Source organism: Echeneis naucrates, chromosome 14 (assembly GCF_900963305.1).
Source record: "Echeneis naucrates chromosome 14, fEcheNa1.1, whole genome shotgun sequence".
In the NCBI taxonomy this organism is placed as follows: domain Eukaryota; kingdom Metazoa; phylum Chordata; class Actinopteri; order Carangiformes; family Echeneidae; genus Echeneis; species Echeneis naucrates.
In genome coordinates this window covers 9,523,802-9,543,850 of record NC_042524.1, presented here as the reverse complement: position 1 = coordinate 9,543,850, position 20,049 = coordinate 9,523,802, and the positions used below count along the sequence as shown (strand labels likewise).

The following is a 20,049-nucleotide window of genomic DNA, read 5'->3' as shown; positions in this document are numbered from 1 at the left end:
GTGTGTGTGTGTGTCTGGGTATGGAACTTCATGTTTAACTGTGTGAATAACTCTGTGTATGTGTGTGTCACTGTTTAAAAAAAGTGTGTGTGCATGCGTGTGTGTATGCTTTAGACAGTGAGCCAAGGCCGTGATGAATCTTGCCTTCCCCTTCAGCAATACAAGAGGAGGAGAGACAGAGATTGAGAGTGATCCACTCCTCCTTAATCTTTCTTCCCCCCCGTCTATTTTTCCTCTTCAACCCACACTCTCACTTTTTTGTCCCATTCATTCCCACTGGGGACAGAAGAGGAGAAATAAAAGGAAAAAACGAGATGGAAAAGAGGAGAGAAAACAGGAGGAGAGTATATCAGTTTTATTGCTGTATGTTTGTACAGGAATGACTGCGGTTAATTAATATCTAGGAAACACCATTACAAGCTCCTGCAGTTTTATGTTCTCTCTGCTTCTTCCCCCATCTCTCCCTCCCGCTCATCTCCATCCTGCTCTTCCTCTCATCCATCGCTCACCCTCCTCATCTTCTATGGCTCTTTGTGTGACAGACACTCTTTTTGTGACGGACACTCTTTTTGTGACGGACGTCTGGCAGGCAGATGGAAAACGGAGCATTATAAAAAGATGACAAGACAAGGTAGACGGGAGAGAGTCAGACAGTTCTGAGGGTAAGCCAGTGTTCACCATTTCCAAACTGTCAAGCTATTTAAAAATAAAAAATAAAAAATAAAAAATAAAACACAAATGAGCTCTCATTGCTTTCACAGACAGAAAACACACCCAGGAGAAAAATGGAAAAACAGAGTCCTTCTAGAGCTGATTAGATTTGAATAACTTGTTTATCCTCTACAGTGTCAGTTAATGTCAGCTGTATTTCATGCAAAGACAAAAAACAAATAAAAGCGCCGTACTGCGTTATAACAGTACAACTAATGAAGAGTTATGTACAGGAGTCACAATACAAGTGTCTAATCTGGCTGATTTTGGTGGATGTTGTGCAATAAGCCAGAGGCAGCCATGGAAACTCCTCCGTAATGCCTCAAAAAGAGCATTTCTTTCTCAATTTATCACATGATATATTTATTGTTGGAAAGATTTTCCACATCCATCAACCCTAATAACTTTGTTCAGAGTACATCTGATTGAATTTTACCGTTTCCACTCGGCGTTCCAAATTTGATGAATCATAATTTGCAAATGAACACATTGAGTGAATGCCCAACTCCAACAAAAGAGGGAATGATGCAGTGAAATTCCAAACAGACAGACAGAAAATCCCCTTTAGCATGCAATTATTTCATATGTCATCGCCATCATGCGCCGTATTCAGACGCTTCTGGCCATTTCAGTTGGTAGCTCATCAAGTCTGTTTTACACATCTTTTATTTTTCTAGTGTAACACGGTGGAAAAACCTAATTATTTCCTAAAAAATCATCTAGAATAAAAATGCTTCTGTAAGGTAAGTAGCTGCATTTTCTCTTTCTGCAATTACCTGAACAACAGAGACATCGCCAACATCTGCTCTCACCTGCACAGTCTCTGAAAAGTGGCATCATTCAGTCTGAGAATCTTGCAATTTGGATTATCTATTTGTCTCCATATCATGATTCAGCAACAATCAAATGATTGAGATCCCGCGTGTCCTCGTTTCCCTAAATGTGACAGGCAGTCATGCTGCAAATGTCGTACTCATTTGCATTTCAATACCTTAAGCTACATTTTTTCTTGTTCTGTCATCAGTTTGGTTTGCATCACAAGCTATCCAATCATGCAGCGCCCAGTGATCAATGACCTCTCACTGAGACCGAATAGATGAGATTCAGCTTCCACAGAAACTCTAGTTCAGCATTAATGTGAGAGCAGGACAATTCACAAATGTTCACACACAAGTATGAAAAGAGTTGCATGTACGCACACGCACACACAGAGCAGCCATGGTCAACCAAATACAACCAGTCTGTCTCAAATACTGATCCACTCAGGGGAATGTGCATACACACACACACACACACACACTTTCCTCTGGTGAATCAGTCAGTCAGTAGATCAGTATTATGGGCTGCATGCATGCAGGGCTCTCATTAAGTCCAATCTAGATCGGCACCGATGACATGAACAGGGGTTGTGGAGTGTGTGCGTGTGTGCGTGTGTGTGTCTGTGTGTGCGTGCTGGTGTTCAGTTTGGAGGGTGACGGCTGACAAGCTGATGGTCATTAATAGCCCACTCAAAAGCACAGCCATACTCATGAGGAGTGTGTTTAAGAAGTCCTGTGTGATAAGTGATCACAGCTCCATCACTAATTTGTACACCATTGGAACTGGAGCACCACTGCCAGCACTAACAGCACAACCAGCACCACTACGGCCATCATTTAAACTACAACAACTACGGCTATCAAAAGTTTGAAATATTTCTTCATTTATAGTTTTCCACCTCTAATATAACGATAACTGCTAACACTCCTACGACAGTAACAGTACAGATGAATTAATGAGCACACTGTTGATTAGTGCCCCGTCACTGAAAGTCCATACATACTGTATCCAACAGCATTTTTACTGCATAATGAGGACACACTTGAAGTGCTCCAGTGTTTTTGTTTTTTTAAATCATTATTAGCATTCTTGCTCATCTGTTTCGAACATGAATTAGAGATTTGTAATGTTGTAGATATTTAGCCTTTAGGAAAAAAGTATTCTTGGTCCGAAGTTTTGCAAACAGGATGTCTGTTTACAATATAGTCACTGAAGTGCACTTGATCAATTTAAAGCACTTCATGTAACATTGCTATCAATTTAATCACGTCTAACAACTGTCAAGCCCCATTTCTGATGTAGTTACAACATTCACAGTAGTCTGAAGTAGTTTTTCAAATAAAGCTACAGATACAAATAAAGCTAACAACTGCTAACACATATTAAAAACATACAGTCATTATATTTTGCACAGCATCGATGAGCTACAGAAGAAAAATAAAGTGCCCCTGTGTATCGGTACGTGTCACTATAGTCAACCAGAAGTTTCTAAAAAGAACAATGGTCAGCACTGTTGTCTCACAGGAAGAAGGTTGGACCCTGTCTGGTGTCTGCATGCTCTCTGTGGCTGCATCAGCTCGGACAGATAAACGGTGTAGAGAATGGATAGATGGAAATGGGGATTTGAACCTGCAAGCTTTGTAGGAAAAGGTGAAAATGGAAGTCTCTGCCAGTTGTGATTCAGCTTGTATCTCTGACCATCTGCAGAGCAATGATAGATTAAAACTGTCTGCTTCCCCTTCAGATGAACGGAACAGAAACCGCTGAGGATGACTGCTGAAAGCTGACATTTCAAATCCACCCCACACACACACACAAAATCAGCCAGATAGACAAAGACATTCAAATGACCACACACAGTTACATACTGATGTTCAGAAATAACACAAGGCAAAACACACACATAAGCACAGATATATACACGGATGTACACCTGCTTACACACAAAAGCGCGTAATTCAATGCAGATGTGGATACAGTGGCACACGCTTAAACAGGTGCACAACCCATCTCCCACTTACACAATAGACTTTGCTATTGTGGCATTTCTGAGCCAGTTTCCTTGAAGCAAATTGACAAAATGCTTTAGCTGCATTTGAAGGCCAGCTGACATCAGACAATGTCGTCTGACTCACTGCTTATGCTGAAAATATTCCACCCCGTCGTATGACTCTGAAAAGGATGAGAGCGCCGATAGAAGGAGCTCTCATCCTTTACGTCTCATCCCACCACCATTATTAGACCACTAAATTCAGGTAGGCTTTTTCTTCACTGTGATTATGGATGCAATAGTGGTGCATCAGACCAGTGAGGGTAGCATTACTCCAGCTAAATGCACTGAATGTACAATGTGAAGGTAGCATTTCTTATTCCTCTTGACCAAAGAGAATTACACCCAAATAAAATAACCACAATTACACCACATCAGAGCAAGCATCCACTAAACTGGCCCAATATATGCAAGTTGACAACAGCTTAGTCTTAAATGACAAAAGTTGCTGATGTTCACGTTTGTTTTTTGTCTTTCTTAAGTGGGACACCGTGTAAACAAAATAAGTTCATGTTTACAATGGGCAAAGGGGAAACAAATCATCTACACTTTCACAAAGTCAAGATGGAGGTTTTAGATCCCCCCCTTAGTGTGATACAGGAACCAGGCACGAGGCAAACAGCTCATTCCTGACGATCCATTTTTAAACAAAAGGTCTAAAACAGAGTGATTCCAGAAGTGGACGTCTGCAAGACAAACATACGGCCCCCAAATGCTTTAATGCTGTAGCTAAAGCCAACACATCACCTAAGTTGGTGGTTGTCATAGTAACACTACATGCTTTCTGACATGTTTTCATTTCATTCTCCATTATCCACAAAGGAATATCCTGCCTCTAAATAGACTTTAAAGAAATTTTGATTGATCTGAGCTGACAGAACCTGGGTCGATCAAAATGACCTGAAATCAGCTTCAATTGTGGAATGCACTTCAGTTGTGCCTTTTCCTGTCAGATATGTCAGCGAAGCCAAGTAATCTTTTGACACTATTAAAGGAGTGACATTTAGTATGCATAAAATATAGCAACCACTTGGAATCAATACAATCTAAGATATTTCAAAGCGAGGAAGATGAAGCCACTGCGGACTGAACAGTGAGGGACAACTTAAACCCTCTGGCATTATGAGTCTAATGAACAATATTTACAATCAAGGAAGTCCGAACTCATAGCTGCACCTTCACCTTCATTTCACCTGAAACCACAAAAGTGGGAAAAAGCCAATGAGGAGAGGAGGAGAAGAAACGAGACAGGAGTATTTTTCTCTCCTCTGGGCATCATGGCTACCTGGCTCTCCACAGTGCGTCATGGCAGATGTCGACTCACAGAGAGAGGAGGCTAATTTTAGCAGCCACATCAGAGCACAGGGACGGGCTCTAATGATTGGCTGCTTGGAACATCCACAGGACTCAGGAGGAAAAGTGTGTGTGTGTGTGTGTGTGTGTGTGTGTGTGTGTATGTGTATGTGTGTGTGCGTGTTTTGAGTGGGTGATTAAGAGTGAGAAAAAGACAGGGAGGGAGAGAAAGGGGTTGATGAGCGAATGGCAGAGAAAGAGTAAAGGAGAGTGTGTGTGTGTGTGTGTGTGTGTGTGTGTGTGTGAGGTGCATTAGTACAGTGACTCAGTGATTTCTAGCAAGCACAAGCGCACACACACAAACACACACACTTTCTCCACCGTGCACCAACAAAGAAATGTGGTGTCTTCTCAATCAGTATAATATCTTCATGGCATACTGGGCTGCTAGATGCACATCTCCTCAGCAATTATGTCATTTGATTCATAACAAAACTCAATGAAACTATAAGATTACATAACCAAACAAAGACGGTGGTAAAATGTACATTTTAAAAAGTGGAAAATAATTGAAGAAGCATTTTTTAGGACATGGCTTTATTACAACAAATCTGTTACACACACCTCACTGCACTTTACGATCGGCTTTTTTTTTTTTTCATTCTCTATTTGTTTTCCTCTGCAGCAGCAATGTTTCTCAATGTTTTTCATCAGCATATGGCCACAGGCTGCCTTTCCCCTATTTATTTCCCCTTTCATTAAGCTGAACAGGGAGAAGAAGAGAGGGAGGAGAGCTTTCTGCAAGAAAAGACATGAATTTCACAGACGAGCAGAGAGAAATGGGATGAAAAGACAAGGAGGAGAGGAAACGTTTGGCTCCTCTTCACCCCCTTCAATGGACCCACTGAGAGGGGAGGGGGGGGGGGGAAAGGAAGAGCAGAGGAGAAGGACAATAGTTGGAAGAAGAAGGGATTGTGGAGCAAGAGAGAACAGAAATTCAAGAAATTCAACTGGCGAGCATCCTTTCCTGATGTTCTTCCAGGAGAGGCCTTTTATTCCTGGTCTTCTTGTGTTTCTCTTCCATTTTTTTTCCTGTCATTTTCCATCTTTTGCGCTGCCTGGAAAACTAAGTTGGATTTTAGAGGCAGCCTGAAAAAACATGCAGAGAAAAGAGAGAGGAAAAGGAGATTCTAGCTTCTAAAAGACAGAACATCCCATACAGGCCAAGGCAGTTTCCCCAAACTGCCTGGGGAATAATTAAGACATCATTAAGATGTACTGCAGGTGCTCCTGTTGTAAATATTCATGGCGTTTTCATAATCCTCCATCTAGATACATTGCAATAGTTGTTTAACCTTTGCACAGTTCATTAAAGCATCTATATCTGTTGTGCAAACTAAATACTGTCCTAAACAAACTACTCTTTTTTTTTTTTTTTTTTTTTTTTTTTAGAGGATGGTGAGATAAATAGAGCAAAAAAATTACAAATAAATAAAAATATGTGCACTGAGCACATACAACAGTACAAAAATAGAAATCAATAACATCTTAACTATAAACTAAAATCATTGGATCAAAGTTCAGTTGGATGATTGGATATTCACACTGAATGAAGGCTGAAGTTTCAGCCGTTCATAGAATTTTTTATTTCAAAACTTTATTGAATGAGAGTGATGTTGAAACAAAGATTACACGTACGTTCTATGAGAAAACTGCATTTTAAGTTACTTTTCTTGCTTTTTGTGTCAAAAATGGTGATATTTATCGACATCTCTTTGACAGCACACCTGTTACTTTCACCACTGAGCTCTAAGGTGCTTCAAACTGATTTTTTTTCTTCACCATTTCTGGCATCAAGACATAGTTCTGATGGCAGCTTGTTCTTTGTGTGAGCGCTGCAGAGCAGGCACCACGCAGGGCAAAAAGAGCACAGTGATGAGGAAGCATTTCAGTGCACCCTGCTCCAGCTATGGACTGATGAGAGGGAAAGAGGCATAAAGGCGACAGTGGAGGGAGTCACTGTTATTATGTAGCAAACATTATGTATCACAAAACTGGAACACTTCTAAAATAGCACATAAAAGATTTGATAGGAACCTTAAGAAGGATTTCCTTTTGCTCTTTTTCCGGTATCCTTAAAGCTGAATTGTCACATCCGTTGCTAGTAGCCTAGCTTTGCACAGCCGAGCTATGAAAAGGCACTCAGCCTACAATTTATGCCCCCTCATTAGCGTGAGACGAGACAGTGAACAGGTCCTTTTGAGATTTCTCCGAACGCCAGTTCTTCGTCACAAGCCCTGGCCTGAATGATGCGTGGAGCTACGGCACTCCCCTCCATGCCAAGGAGAAGGCTGATTGCCAAGGCTTCGCTCAAAGGTCACGCAATTAAGCTTTGTTCCCGCTTCAATAAGGCTTTGACTGACTGACTGACTGCGCTCCTCCATTTGAACAGATGTGATTCTTGGCCTCTAGCAAGCGAACACTCTGCCCTCCATTCATATGCAGTCAAAGTCAGAGACAGACGAATGCTTAAAGAGAAAGAATAGGCAGCTCTTGCACAAATTTAAATATCCATATTCAAAACTACATTTGCTTGGAGGCTAAGTAAGTTGCATTTTGAGTTAGAGGTTGCTTGGACCACAGTCTGGTCAGCTGTTCTCCTCAAATGTCCTTGGGCAAGGCATTTAACCTCCAAATCTCTTCAGTGGAGCCACTTAATGATCATATGCCAAAGACAGTAACTGTACTGGGCAGCTTGGAAGTGCTAAATCATTCGACAGCATGAAAACATTTCTGGTTTTCTGAGGGCTTATATCAGAGAGGAAAAGTTCAAGGTTTTTACTAAACAACTGGCTTGAACGACATGTGGCCCCTGAACAGCCCAGGAGAGTCTTTGGTTGTACTCCACAGCTCCCAGGTGTTAATGTGTGTAAAATTATTCAAATTAGGCAATGTTTTTCTGTGAGCTGAGAGGAGGGCAGAACTGCCCAAAAAGGCTTCCCTCACTAAATAAAGGTTAAAAAAAAAAAAAAAAAAAAACTGGGTCACTGACAAGAAAGGAGTGAAGGAGACTTAAGAGGCAGGAGAGATAAGCCAATTTCCCCTAAAGAGTCCGATGCAAATATCATTCTTCATATGGCAGGCTCAGGCAGACGATCTGGTAAAATGGCAAGTGAAGGCTGGGGGGAGATGTGACCCAGTTTTGGAGATCCACAGCTGAAAAACAAACCAAAACAACTACATGATTAATGCCGCTCCGCCTATCTGCGTCTGCTGCAACTCCGGTAGGTTGTCACGCTTTTTAGCAGCTGAATTTGCTAATGGGAAATAACAAAGTTGATTAAATAGAAGCCAATCTGTTGCCACCTGCTCTGAAGCTCTGGAAGTTTACCCAAAGTGCAGCTTTCGGAGACAAAACATCCAAAAATCGACCAAATGCAAAGGATCAAATGCCTCAATATCATTTGACAGATGTCATCCTGTCAGCTGGGTGGGATCGGCCACACAGAACGACACTTTCAGCCACTTTTTATACACTTGTGTGTCTCTGTATGTATTTCCTTTGACTTTTCTGAATTGCTTTGATGTACCAAACTCCACCCATCTGGTATCTTGTGCAGGCCAAAATAAACACGATGACTTGTGAATAGGAGTCGGTCTGGACTCGAGTCATTTTAAGTAACCAGCAGTCAACAAAACATCCATTTCTGACAGGGAGAAAAGCCCACCGTCAGATGCTCTTGCATTAATATATCACCAGTCCGAGATGCTCTGTCTTTCAGGGGTTACTTTATTTTCGACTAGTGTTTCACTCTTCTCATCCGTCAATCTGTCTCATCTGCTCCCGCTGCACTTAGTGATTCACTACCTTCGCAGGAACAATTTTTCATGACACCCAGAAAGTCCACATGAACGTTTCCTATTCAAAATGTGAGAGGTTTTTATTAGCTAGGAAAAGTGAGACACAATACGCTTGTCTATCCAAGCTTTTATCTGTTTCAGCACCAAATGTCAAGGTCAGCATGTGTGGTCCAGAAATTAGCCCTGGCTCTTTGATTCTGAGGGAGTAATCTCAAAACCTGACATTTGGGTTTGATGATTTGATTGAAGAGCCATTTATGTGGGACTACGAATTACATGACATGAGCAAATTCAGATCAAGGTTTGAAGGGAAAAGACACACAAACCACTGTAACTAAAGAAATACTTCAGCGCCCGAGAAATATGTTTCAGGTTTGAATCGATTTTTTTTTTTTTTTTTTTTTTATTTTGCGGTACATCAGCTGTGGTTAGACATGTTTTTTAAACTTCAGCGAGGCATACCGTGGAAGGTATTCGTTATAGTCATTGGCCATATGCAAATAGCATAAAATAACAAAACCTAAGTTATAACGTGGGGTAACAAAATCATTATTTGTATATGTGCTCGTTACCACAGGTTCGTTTTTTTAAAAGCGTGCAGAGTCATTGTAAAGTAAGCTGCCTTCTCCATGTGGTACATCAGCTTGCTCAAAGTCACAAGCACAACTCTGGATGCCCTGTGGTTTTTGCTGCAGCTCACAAATCGTTACAGTTATCTTTATTTTGCTTTCGCACAAAGTGACAATGAACAGAGCCTTGTGGATATATTTCTTACTTAGACTGTATATCATGGTTAAGGAAATTATATCTGTTAGAATGTCATCCAAGTCACAAGTGTCATTTTAAGTAACCAGCAGTCAACAAAACATCCATTTCTGACAGGGAGAAAAGCCCACCGTCAGATGCTCTTGCATTAATATATCACCAGTCCGAGATGCTCTGTCTTTCAGGGGTTACTTTATTTTCGACTAGTGTTTCACTCTTCTCATCCGTCAATCTGTCTCATCTGCTCCCGCTGCACTTAGTGATTCACTACCTTCGCAGGAACAATTTTTCATGACACCCAGAAAGTCCACATGAACGTTTCCTATTCAAAATGTGAGAGGTTTTTATTAGCTAGGAAAAGTGAGACACAATACGCTTGTCTATCCAAGCTTTTATCTGTTTCAGCACCAAATGTCAAGGTCAGCATGTGTGGTCCAGAAATTAGCCCTGGCTCTTTGATTCTGAGGGAGTAATCTCAAAACCTGACATTTGGGTTTGATGATTTGATTGAAGAGCCATTTATGTGGGACTACGAATTACATGACATGAGCAAATTCAGATCAAGGTTTGAAGGGAAAAGACACACAAACCACTGTAACTAAAGAAATACTTCAGCGCCCGAGAAATATGTTTCAGGTTTGAATCGATTTTTTTTTTTTTTTTTTTTTTAATTTTGCGGTACATCAGCTGTGGTTAGACATGTTTTTTAAACTTCAGCGAGGCATACCGTGGAAGGTATTCGTTATAGTCATTGGCCATATGCAAATAGCATAAAATAACAAAACCTAAGTTATAACGTGGGGTAACAAAATCATTATTTGTATATGTGCTCGTTACCACAGGTTCGTTTTTTTAAAAGCGTGCAGAGTCATTGTAAAGTAAGCTGCCTTCTCCATGTGGTACATCAGCTTGCTCAAAGTCACAAGCACAACTCTGGATGCCCTGTGGTTTTTGCTGCAGCTCACAAATCGTTACAGTTATCTTTATTTTGCTTTCGCACAAAGTGACAATGAACAGAGCCTTGTGGATATATTTCTTACTTAGACTGTATATCATGGTTAAGGAAATTATATCTGTTAGAATGTCATCCAAGTCACAAGTGGCTTGATATTTTCCAACCACTGTGCTGCTGCTGGTGGTGATGGTGTCATGTGTGTGTCTGCGTTTGTGGCGGGCAGCAGCAGTAAAGCTAAGTTGGCTGCATCAGGGAAGTGGTAATGTAATACAAACACGACATGGATACTGTGCTAAAACCGGCACCAAATGAACTTTACCAACAACTGAATCATGACAGTAAGAAAAAAAAATCGGAAACTGTACACGTTCATTTGTACTGCGAAACAAATATATTTAATATTACAATGTAGGGCAGGGTGATAAATCGATTTCATCAAATTTGAAATTTGTAGTTCATGGTGATTTTTTATTTATTTATTTATTTATTTTTTTAAATCGGTTCTCTCTTTGACTTCTGCCACCGACGTGCTCCTTCTGCTGCAATAGGTCAGAGTGGGCTGAGCTTGTTGTTCTCTGAGTGATGCCTTCTTCAACAACTATGGCAACTCTACTTGAACAAAAATGGTGCCAGACTTAAGGAGAAAGTGCAAAATAAGAACTTTTTATTCAAAAGGAGAAATTGTGTTTCAGTAAATACTTTCTTTGTCAAAGAAAGAAAACAAGAAGGTAAACCGAACTTGGTGTGAAGAAACTGGACATCTTATTTTTAAGCCATATGGTCCATCTCTATTCTAGAGTTTTATTTTCCTTTTTCTTTTTTTCCATTTTTTAGGCTTTTTACACCTTCTTAAATGTTTTCTGAACTCTATCAGGGAAACTGTTTCATCTTTTTGGCTTTTTCCCCAAACAAATCCATTGCAGTTTTACTTTAACAATCAATCAATGCGGTTCTCAAATGCAGGTCCTGCCACAGTATCCAAAAACTCCACCGCACATTGCTGCTTATATGTGCAAATGTAAAGATGTGGGGAAAATTTAAACATTACAGTCAAATGTATTCTCTCTTGCTCTCTGTCACACACACGCACACACACATAGAAGCAATAACTAACCAGAGACTGACACATAAGAGGACCAGTGATACATGCAAAAATAAAACAAATGCTCATGGGTGCACTTCCCTACCCAGACATCACACACGCACACCATCTGTTTATATTTTGCCAAGAGGTTCTCTGGCCAATGCAGTTACTGTATGAGTCAACCACAAACTCAAAGAACTGCAGAGACAAAGTACAGCAAGTACAACATTTTAGTTTCAGACTACTAAAACTGTCCAGAAGTGTTTCCTTTAAAAGGTGATATTTCATATATAATCCTTCCCATTTAATGCAACGCTGAATATGCACAATCACAGAATACAAAATAACAATATGTCCCCTTTTGACCATATGGGGAATCTATTTACCAGGAACTTCAACAAGCACTCCACTGAAATCCCATTAGCACATAGAAGGCTGCCTGTAGCAAATACTGGAATGGCTTGAAACCAGAAGGTCACTCTTTATTAATATGCCTTTTAGTATTTTGTCAAATACTAAATACTACCTGTAGTTCTGCAGGCCTCAGACATTTATTTTTCTTTCTTTCGAACAATGAGGTGTAAGGAGAGAGACAATGGATGTATAAACAATTATTCTGGACAATAAGCACAGACAAAAATGGTGCAGAAATAGTTTGAGACATTTTAAAAACAAGAACAACTGATACATGAGTAAAACAAAGACGCCTTTTAATGTCAAACCGGTAAGTCAGAGTAGGAAAATTCTTTCTAGGTTATGTTTGAATTATAGAAGAAACATGGATCTGCACTCTTTGTTTTGGGTCATTCCCTCTCTCTGTCCCATTTCCAGTCATTTTCCACTGTCCCAGTAAATGAAGCCCTAAAAAAAAAATCAATCAGGGAGGCAGACAAATGCACAAACTGATATTCACTAATCATGTATCCAGTCACTATTTCCTGCTGCACTCATCACTCCATCTCCTCTGTGTGGGTCTGTTTGTCTATTTGTAATCATCTACTGGCTTGTATGTGTGAAGATGCAAAACTCTCCATCATCCTACTTGGCACGTGTACATGTGAAGCTGTTTGCATCTGGTTGCCATGGAGTTTCACAGCTGTTTCTAGCAGACCCTAATGAGCTACAGCAGCTGCTAGTCTGCTAAGACACACACACACACACACACACACACACAAACGTTTGCACCTACAGTACACATGCTTTTATTTGTATATGTGATTACTTCACCAGTTAAGAACTTGTGATGTCTTGCAAGATGCTGGCACGGAGCACGATGAGTTCGCACAATGGAGGAATTTGCTGCTTTGACAGTTATTCACCTGTAACATCTGCACATCTGGATGAACACAGCTGCCTCAGAACAATGACTCTTAGTTTAAAATAGAAGTTGTTAAAACTCTTAGGATGGGTTCAGAGAGTTTGAAATGACCAAAAAAAAAATAAAATTAAAAATAAAAATGAAAGAATCCAGTTGCACATTAACATTTGATCTCATGTCAATACACACTCCCATACAATATATGCACAAATAAACAGTCTCTCTAAAGAGAGTTTCACACCTGCTCAGCCATCATCTTTCATGGAAAACCCCATCAATACCACTTCCTTCCTCCCATAATGCATTGTGAGTGGCTCCCAATATCAGCTCTTGTTCAACAACCACCTCTGGCCTTTATTCTCCTCACTTATAGAATATGTCAACCTTAAAAAACTAACTACTACCGTCATTTGATGTCGGCCTGGATGCTGCAATGCCAAATGCAAGATAGCTAAGAACGCTGAAAGCTGCACATTGTCCCTTTTAGACAAAAATATAAAGGAAATGAATGAGTGCCGTTTTTGCTTCAGCGACTTTTCTCCAAGTGCTTCAACTAAGCACTTAACACCTACCTGCACCACTTGCCAGTTCTGAATATGAGTTCTTTCACATACTCACTTCTGATTGTTGCACTAATTGCAAGTCACAGCTTTCTTTGCTAAACTGCCAAGCTGTAAACGACGAACCGAATAATGTTTAGAAATTAGCCATAGTGAGCTTGTGGTGCATCTCCAAACATCACAGCAGGTCATTACATCTGGATTCTGGCATGAAGACTAATTTTTATGAATCACATCTATTTTTGACAGATGTGGAAGTTGGTTGCTGATTCTGAGGTTGTGTAGAAAAAAGTGCACATCTCAGACTCAGAATGTCAGAATGTCCAAACCAGTTCAACAAACGCTGCTCATCAATATCTATTGTCTCTGCAATTCATAGAAAGGTTCGGGCTGACCAATGATCACATTCTGTCTCAGCTGGCACAGTAACAGATTCACTTATGTTTAGCTGCAAAAAGAGTATAAATAAACACTTGCTGTAACTAATGATACCCATGTATAGATTAACTGAGGCTTGGCCGACTATAAGAGGAGAAAATAAACAGCAGGAAAGGTTTCAGATGAGCGGACAAGGACTTTGATATAGAAGCAAAGTTTCAAGCCCAGAGGTCTGGTAAAAAGAACCCAGAAAACACAGTGTGTCACTATTCATGTTTCTGTCTCAATATAGTGTTACAAGCACCCTCCAAAAAATGTGTTAGTGGTTCGTGAGTGCGTGTGTGTCCTCGTCCCATGTTGCATGTTTTGAGAAGTGTCACACAATCCCCTGGGGGAGAGCAGAGGGGTTTGGTGAGGAACAGGGAGCTGTTCTTTTGTCAGGACAGATGAGGCCAGGAAATCCCTCTGACTGGTGATTCAGTCCACTTAGATTACAGAGCATTTTTAAAAAGTAAACTTCCCTTCTCCTTTGTTTGTTGCCTCTGTCTTCTCTTGCTCAAGTGCTGACCGCTGACCATTAACCATAAGATCAAGTGTATGTTCAAAATCCTAAATCTCTGCCACCATCTAAACTGAGATGAAAAACAGCTGTACAAGAAAACGGAAGTGTTTGACTGTGCCCTCCTTTCACAGAATAAAGCACTCTAAACCACTTCTAAGCAAAGTCAAAGCTGGAGGGAAAAGACCTGCAAAGGCACAAATAGAGAGAGGCTCATTTTTAGAAAATAGCTATGCTGTCATTATGAGTGCATAGTGTTTACCAGCTGCCACACCTCCCTTAACCGAGGGTGAGTGACGTTCCATAAACTTCAGAGCCACTGTTGAATTTATACTGTTAGGATGAGGAAGCTTCACAGCCCAAAATATCACCTTTTGTCTGCAACCAAATAATCAGCACAGTCCATGCCAAGTTCAAAAGTTGACATTAGCATCTGTGTTAATACACTTTACAATAAGTCATGTACTAAAGAAACCTCTTTGTTCATGTAACATATTCATGAGTTGGTGTGGTTGTTACATTAGTTAGTTAAAAAGCTGTGGCCTGTATCACAAAGCTGGATTAATTGGTCTCTCTTTTCATTATCTGGCTTCACGTACATCCACCCAGACATCTGCAATGCCAACAAATGGTGTAACGAAGCCAGTTATCAACTCGCTAACTGAAACCCAGGTTTTCCCACCTAGATCTGCGCACATTGACATAAAAGGGGCGGGGTTCGCTGCATAAAACCAAACAGACGATGGAGAAGACACAATGGAGGAGCAAACCATTACATGAACTAAATATAAATACTACAAATTGTTTCTCCCATAAATTTACATTTCAGATTCTTTTAATCGCTTGTGTTACAATTTTATCCTTATTATTTCACTTCCAACTCCAGTGGAGCAAAATGGACTTGAGAGCAAGTCTGTTTTTGGTCCAGAATATCAAACTGGTTAATTCAGTCACAAAGTTTTCCCTCTCTATCTCACAGTTCCTCTCAGGGTTCTGCCGCTCACATCATTGGCCTTGTCTGGCAGTGGGTAGGCCATTTTCCAGCAGAATTGATCAGATAAGACCGCATAAGTTGCCATGGAAGCACACCCCAATAGAAAGTAAACCGCGTCAGTTCGACTGAAACCAGCATTAACCCTGAATTTACCTAGGTGAAATCCAGCTTCCTGATAGAGGCCTCTGATGAATGTGTGACACAGACCTGATAAGGATCATTTGCTAACAGGCCTTCTCAACTAATGAAACCCGCAGACTTCAATTCTTGCTAAAGAACTTCAACATAAAATCCCACATGCAAATTTGACATTTCATACTGGTAGTTGTCTCTCTGATCTATTGTGGCCCGATTTATCTGTGGCTTAGGTACTAAGAAACTCCCTTCCTCATTTTGATCAGTCAGGTCATGAAAGTAAAACAGCCCACATGCTCGCATTTCAAATAAGGCCAAAACTACCCAAACATGACTTCGGTTAAGCAAACGAAAGAGGATGGCATTTCATCAGGGCCATAACCTTTATCCAGTGAAAAAAAACAAAACACGTTGCTGTTTCCTCAGGGCAGCTCTGTCACCCCGAGAACAGTTACCAACACCTCTGGCTGAAGTGCTGACATGCAGCCTGTTTTTCTTATACTGAAGCTAAGAGACAGCTTCTTTATCACTTCCTCTTTATACTGACAGATTATGTGTTGCTCTTAACAAATATGAGCAGTAACTCCCATTGGTCTAAAAATAAAGCAAAAGCCCTAACCACATGCACACAGAGATTACTTACTGGCGACTAAAGGATTCATTATCCTTCACAAGATTTAGATTATACGATGAGTCACCCAGCCTTTCTACAGGCAAAGGTGTTTCTACCTGTCCTCTGCAGCTCCTTTTTGGCTTTATCCCTCCACCTCTCAAATCTCTTCCCAGAGCTTCAGCATCTTGTCCAGATGCAACAAGCTGAACACAAGGAGACGAGGCAGCCAGTTCTTGAACAGTTTGTTTTTCAAAGCCATTTGTGATGATACACTCAGAGGAAGTGACACAAGAACGCTGGGAAAAAAAAGGTTGAGCGGGTGTAGCTCAAAACCTGCCAACTTTCACAACTCCACACACCTGGTCAGTCACAGTTGCAAGCCTGCCTTGTGTTCAAAATGCGGGTCAGACAGCAAGCACTTTGTGTGAAGCGAGTGAACTACTGTAAACTAACTAACAGTGCCCAGCGCTGGATGGGTTGGTTGGTAAAACCTTTTACTTTAGGATTAAGAAGACACAATGATGCATTCAACAAGTGATTAGCATTTCCATATCTGCAATGATTCACATGGTGCAATTATGCATTCTCATGTTTGCCGGTTTAAACATCAAAACCTGACAAGATCATAATCTAAAGTTACAAGCTGTTAAGGTTCAGATATATATAAAAAAAAAAATCTATCCTTGATTGGACTAAGATGCAAAATGAAAAGCCTCCAAGAAGTCGCAATCACAGAGAATAATAAGATCTGTCATTCCTCTCCAACAGCACCAACTTTATGTAATTGATATATTAAAGGGGCCAAAATCTTTTAATGTGCTTGAGTTCAAAACCTTTCAGCTCTCCTTTGTCAGATTTCACAGGCCCTCTATTCTTTGCCTGACCTGTCCTGTCACTCACCGTTTGAGGAAAAAGCTGGATTTTTTTTTTTTTTTTCAAAAATATCATCATTTATGATAGAAAAAAAAAAATATGGTGCCTGTAAGTGAGGCAAGGAGGAAGCATTGTGAAATTGAACGTGGCCCCTGGCTCTTCAGCTGAGGCCTGGGTCAGAGCAGAGAGCTACAGTAGTAATTACTGAGAGACTGATTGCTGACAGGACCTTCCAACAGCCTGTGGTTAACTGGATGGAACTGAGGGGGAGGAAGCTTCAAATGCACAGGCATGACAGATGCTCTGCTGATGACTTGTACTTCAGGGTGGTTCAGGGGCATGCATGCTTTTTTGCTTTACTCATTCTCTTCAAAAGTTACCAAATAAAGAAGATAAAGAAACACTTAAGTGCTTTAACCCCAGACAGTTTTTGACTCTTTCTTTTTATATATATCTATATATATATATACACACATATGAGGGAGAGTGAAAAATCACATCTGCAGTGAGAGAAAATTACCCTCTTAAATGGTTCTAATTCATTTTATGAAAGATCTTTGTTTTAAGTGTCTCATTGAACATCTTCAGAAGTTGAGAAGTGTCATCCGAGGCTATCACCTGCTCTGCTTTATTTAACAAAAATCACCCATGCAATTTCTGAGAGTAGGTGTAATTTATTCCAAATGGCAGATATAGTTATTTTTGGAGTGAAACACTTCAAAACAGCGAGTTATCCTTAAACAGATTTGGACCCACTTCACTGACGGAGTGGGAGGAATGTGTGATTGTGGTAGGCAAAGCATTGCCACAACTGGTACAGTGCACCATTTTCCAACTGGATAGTGCCAGCTTCTTCCTCAGGGTGGTCATTTGAGAGCACTTGAGAACGTTCGTCATGACCATATGGATGTTCCAACCTGGTATTTTGGCGAACCGATCTGTGCCATCCGTGCACTCAGTTGATTTAGCTGCGGTGATGGAGATGGTTGTATTTGCACTGGATAGCGTTTTTTCCAGTTAAGAACCAATATATAACTAAAATCACTGGCCCTGGACTTCCTTTTTTTTCCAAACTAGATAGACCATGAAATATGATTTCTTAAGAACCTTCATCCATCCTTCAATTATTTCTGAACAAGACACTGACCGCATCCAGAAACCATACACTTGACTCAAAGATTGTTTTAAAACAAGGATTATAAAAACATTAAGATTTTCGAAGATATGAACGAGACAAAATGATGAAAACCGACCAGAAGCCGCAACAGCTATTGGTCACAGACAGCCATGAAGTGGAGCTTGTAATGAAACGGACTGCAATTTCATAAAGAAAACTGTATCATCCTGAGTTAGTCAACCAAGCTGCCACACAAACTTACCTCTGATGGCTTCTTGTGCTGGTGCCGGACCCATGTGCTGCTGGTGCCCGTATTTTTGGATGACCTGGACCATGAAGTCACCTGACCTGCAACAATAATATAAAAACATTTTTTTAAAAAGAATGTAAGATGAGTAAAGACAGAATAAGTGAACAAATGTCTTCTTGGGTCAGAAGAGAAACTATTGATATATTTCTGGCAAACCAATTAGCCTTCTCAGACACAACTGGACACAAAATAATCTGGAGCACAGTGTGAAGCAAGCTTAATCTGTGTTTAATTTACCAAGAATGTGCATTCATGAGTGTGAATGTTGATTTAAAAATGAGGCAAATGAAGAATGGACCTTCTGGCTGCAGATCAGACTTCATGCACACAACGTGCATTCATTTTCACTCCAAACAAACTTTATTGTCCCACTGGAGAAATTTGTTTTGCAGAGAAGGTTTACAATACAGACATAATAAAAACACTATTGCAGGCTTACAGCGGTGGGGATTCAGTTACCTATTAGAGAGGAAAAAGCTGGTCATCAAAAGTTCTTCCATGAGCATGTGATGGGGTTCAAGACTTTAGTAAATTACAATGATGGAGGCGATTCAAACACTGCGGAGAAGCACTTAAAGAAAACAGCCAAACAAAAACCTTCCCGGTTACTTTCCTGCCTCTCCAAGTCAGGCCAATTGTTGGAGCAGACGGATGATGATCTATTAAGGGCTGTAATAAGTAATGACAGTATAAATAGCATCTTGTTAAGCAGTTAGTCCACTATGGTCCTTTACAACCTCATTAATACACAACTTAATGGCAATTAACCAGACAGTGGAGCCAATATCCCACCTACTGCTTCAATCAGCGGCCCAGTGTGTGTTTGTTTGTGTGTGCCTGTACCCGTGACTGTGATCAGAGGCCTACGAATACATGGAGAAGAGAGGTAATGTGTGTAATTTCATTTATGACACGTTTGGATTTTTATATATATATATATATCATTGAACCAATGCAACATAAATAGCCAACGGCTCATTTTCACCTGTGCACCATGAAGAAGGCTCTCATTAAAAATTGCATCACATTAGCAATTAAATTACATCACACTGATATAATGGAAAACACAAATTTGCCAGGAGTGTGTGATATAGCATCCTGTGTCGGTGGCTGTAGGTGTGTGAGTGTGTATGGGGATGTGTGTGTGTGTGTGTGTGTGTGTGTGTGTGTGTGTGTGTGTGTGTGTGTGTGTGTGTGTGCGTGCGTGTGCACGTGTTTGGGATGCCTCCCGCTCGACATATTTCCCCTGCCGCCACAGAAGTACTGCCACTGTGCTAATTTCACTTGTGATGTCTGAACAACTAGCAGAGCTGAGGGCAGACCTGCTGTCAGGCTTGTCTTCAGAATTACTGACCCCCTCTATTTACACACACACACACACACACACAGATGCAGCGTTCACATAAACACACAGCTGCAAACACATACATACATTTGCCACATAAGCATGCACCCGCACTTTTGTCCACAATCACACAGTCTTTACTCATAAGTTTTCAGAGTTGCACATTTTTATATCTATCCCACACACATACACACACACAAGTAAACAGAGGTGGACAGAGTACACTGTGGGTAGGGCGGTCTGGTGTAGTCTCTGGAGGGGGCCTGTTCTACTTCCAGTCTGTAGTGAGTTCCAGTCTAGGCTCTAGTC

At 40.6% G+C, this 20,049-nt stretch overlaps 1 protein-coding gene across 2 annotated transcripts in view; it reads right to left on the bottom strand.

Moving 5' to 3' along the window:
- Positions 1-20,049, bottom strand: part of jade2 (jade family PHD finger 2) — a 157,321-nt gene that overhangs the window by 112,314 nt on the left and 24,958 nt on the right. For both annotated transcript variants that reach the window (XM_029519684.1, XM_029519683.1), the window contains exon 3: positions 18,348-18,433. In XM_029519684.1, the coding sequence (XP_029375544.1) occupies positions 18,348-18,433 (86 nt within the window). The remainder of the gene's footprint in view (positions 1-18,347; positions 18,434-20,049) is intronic.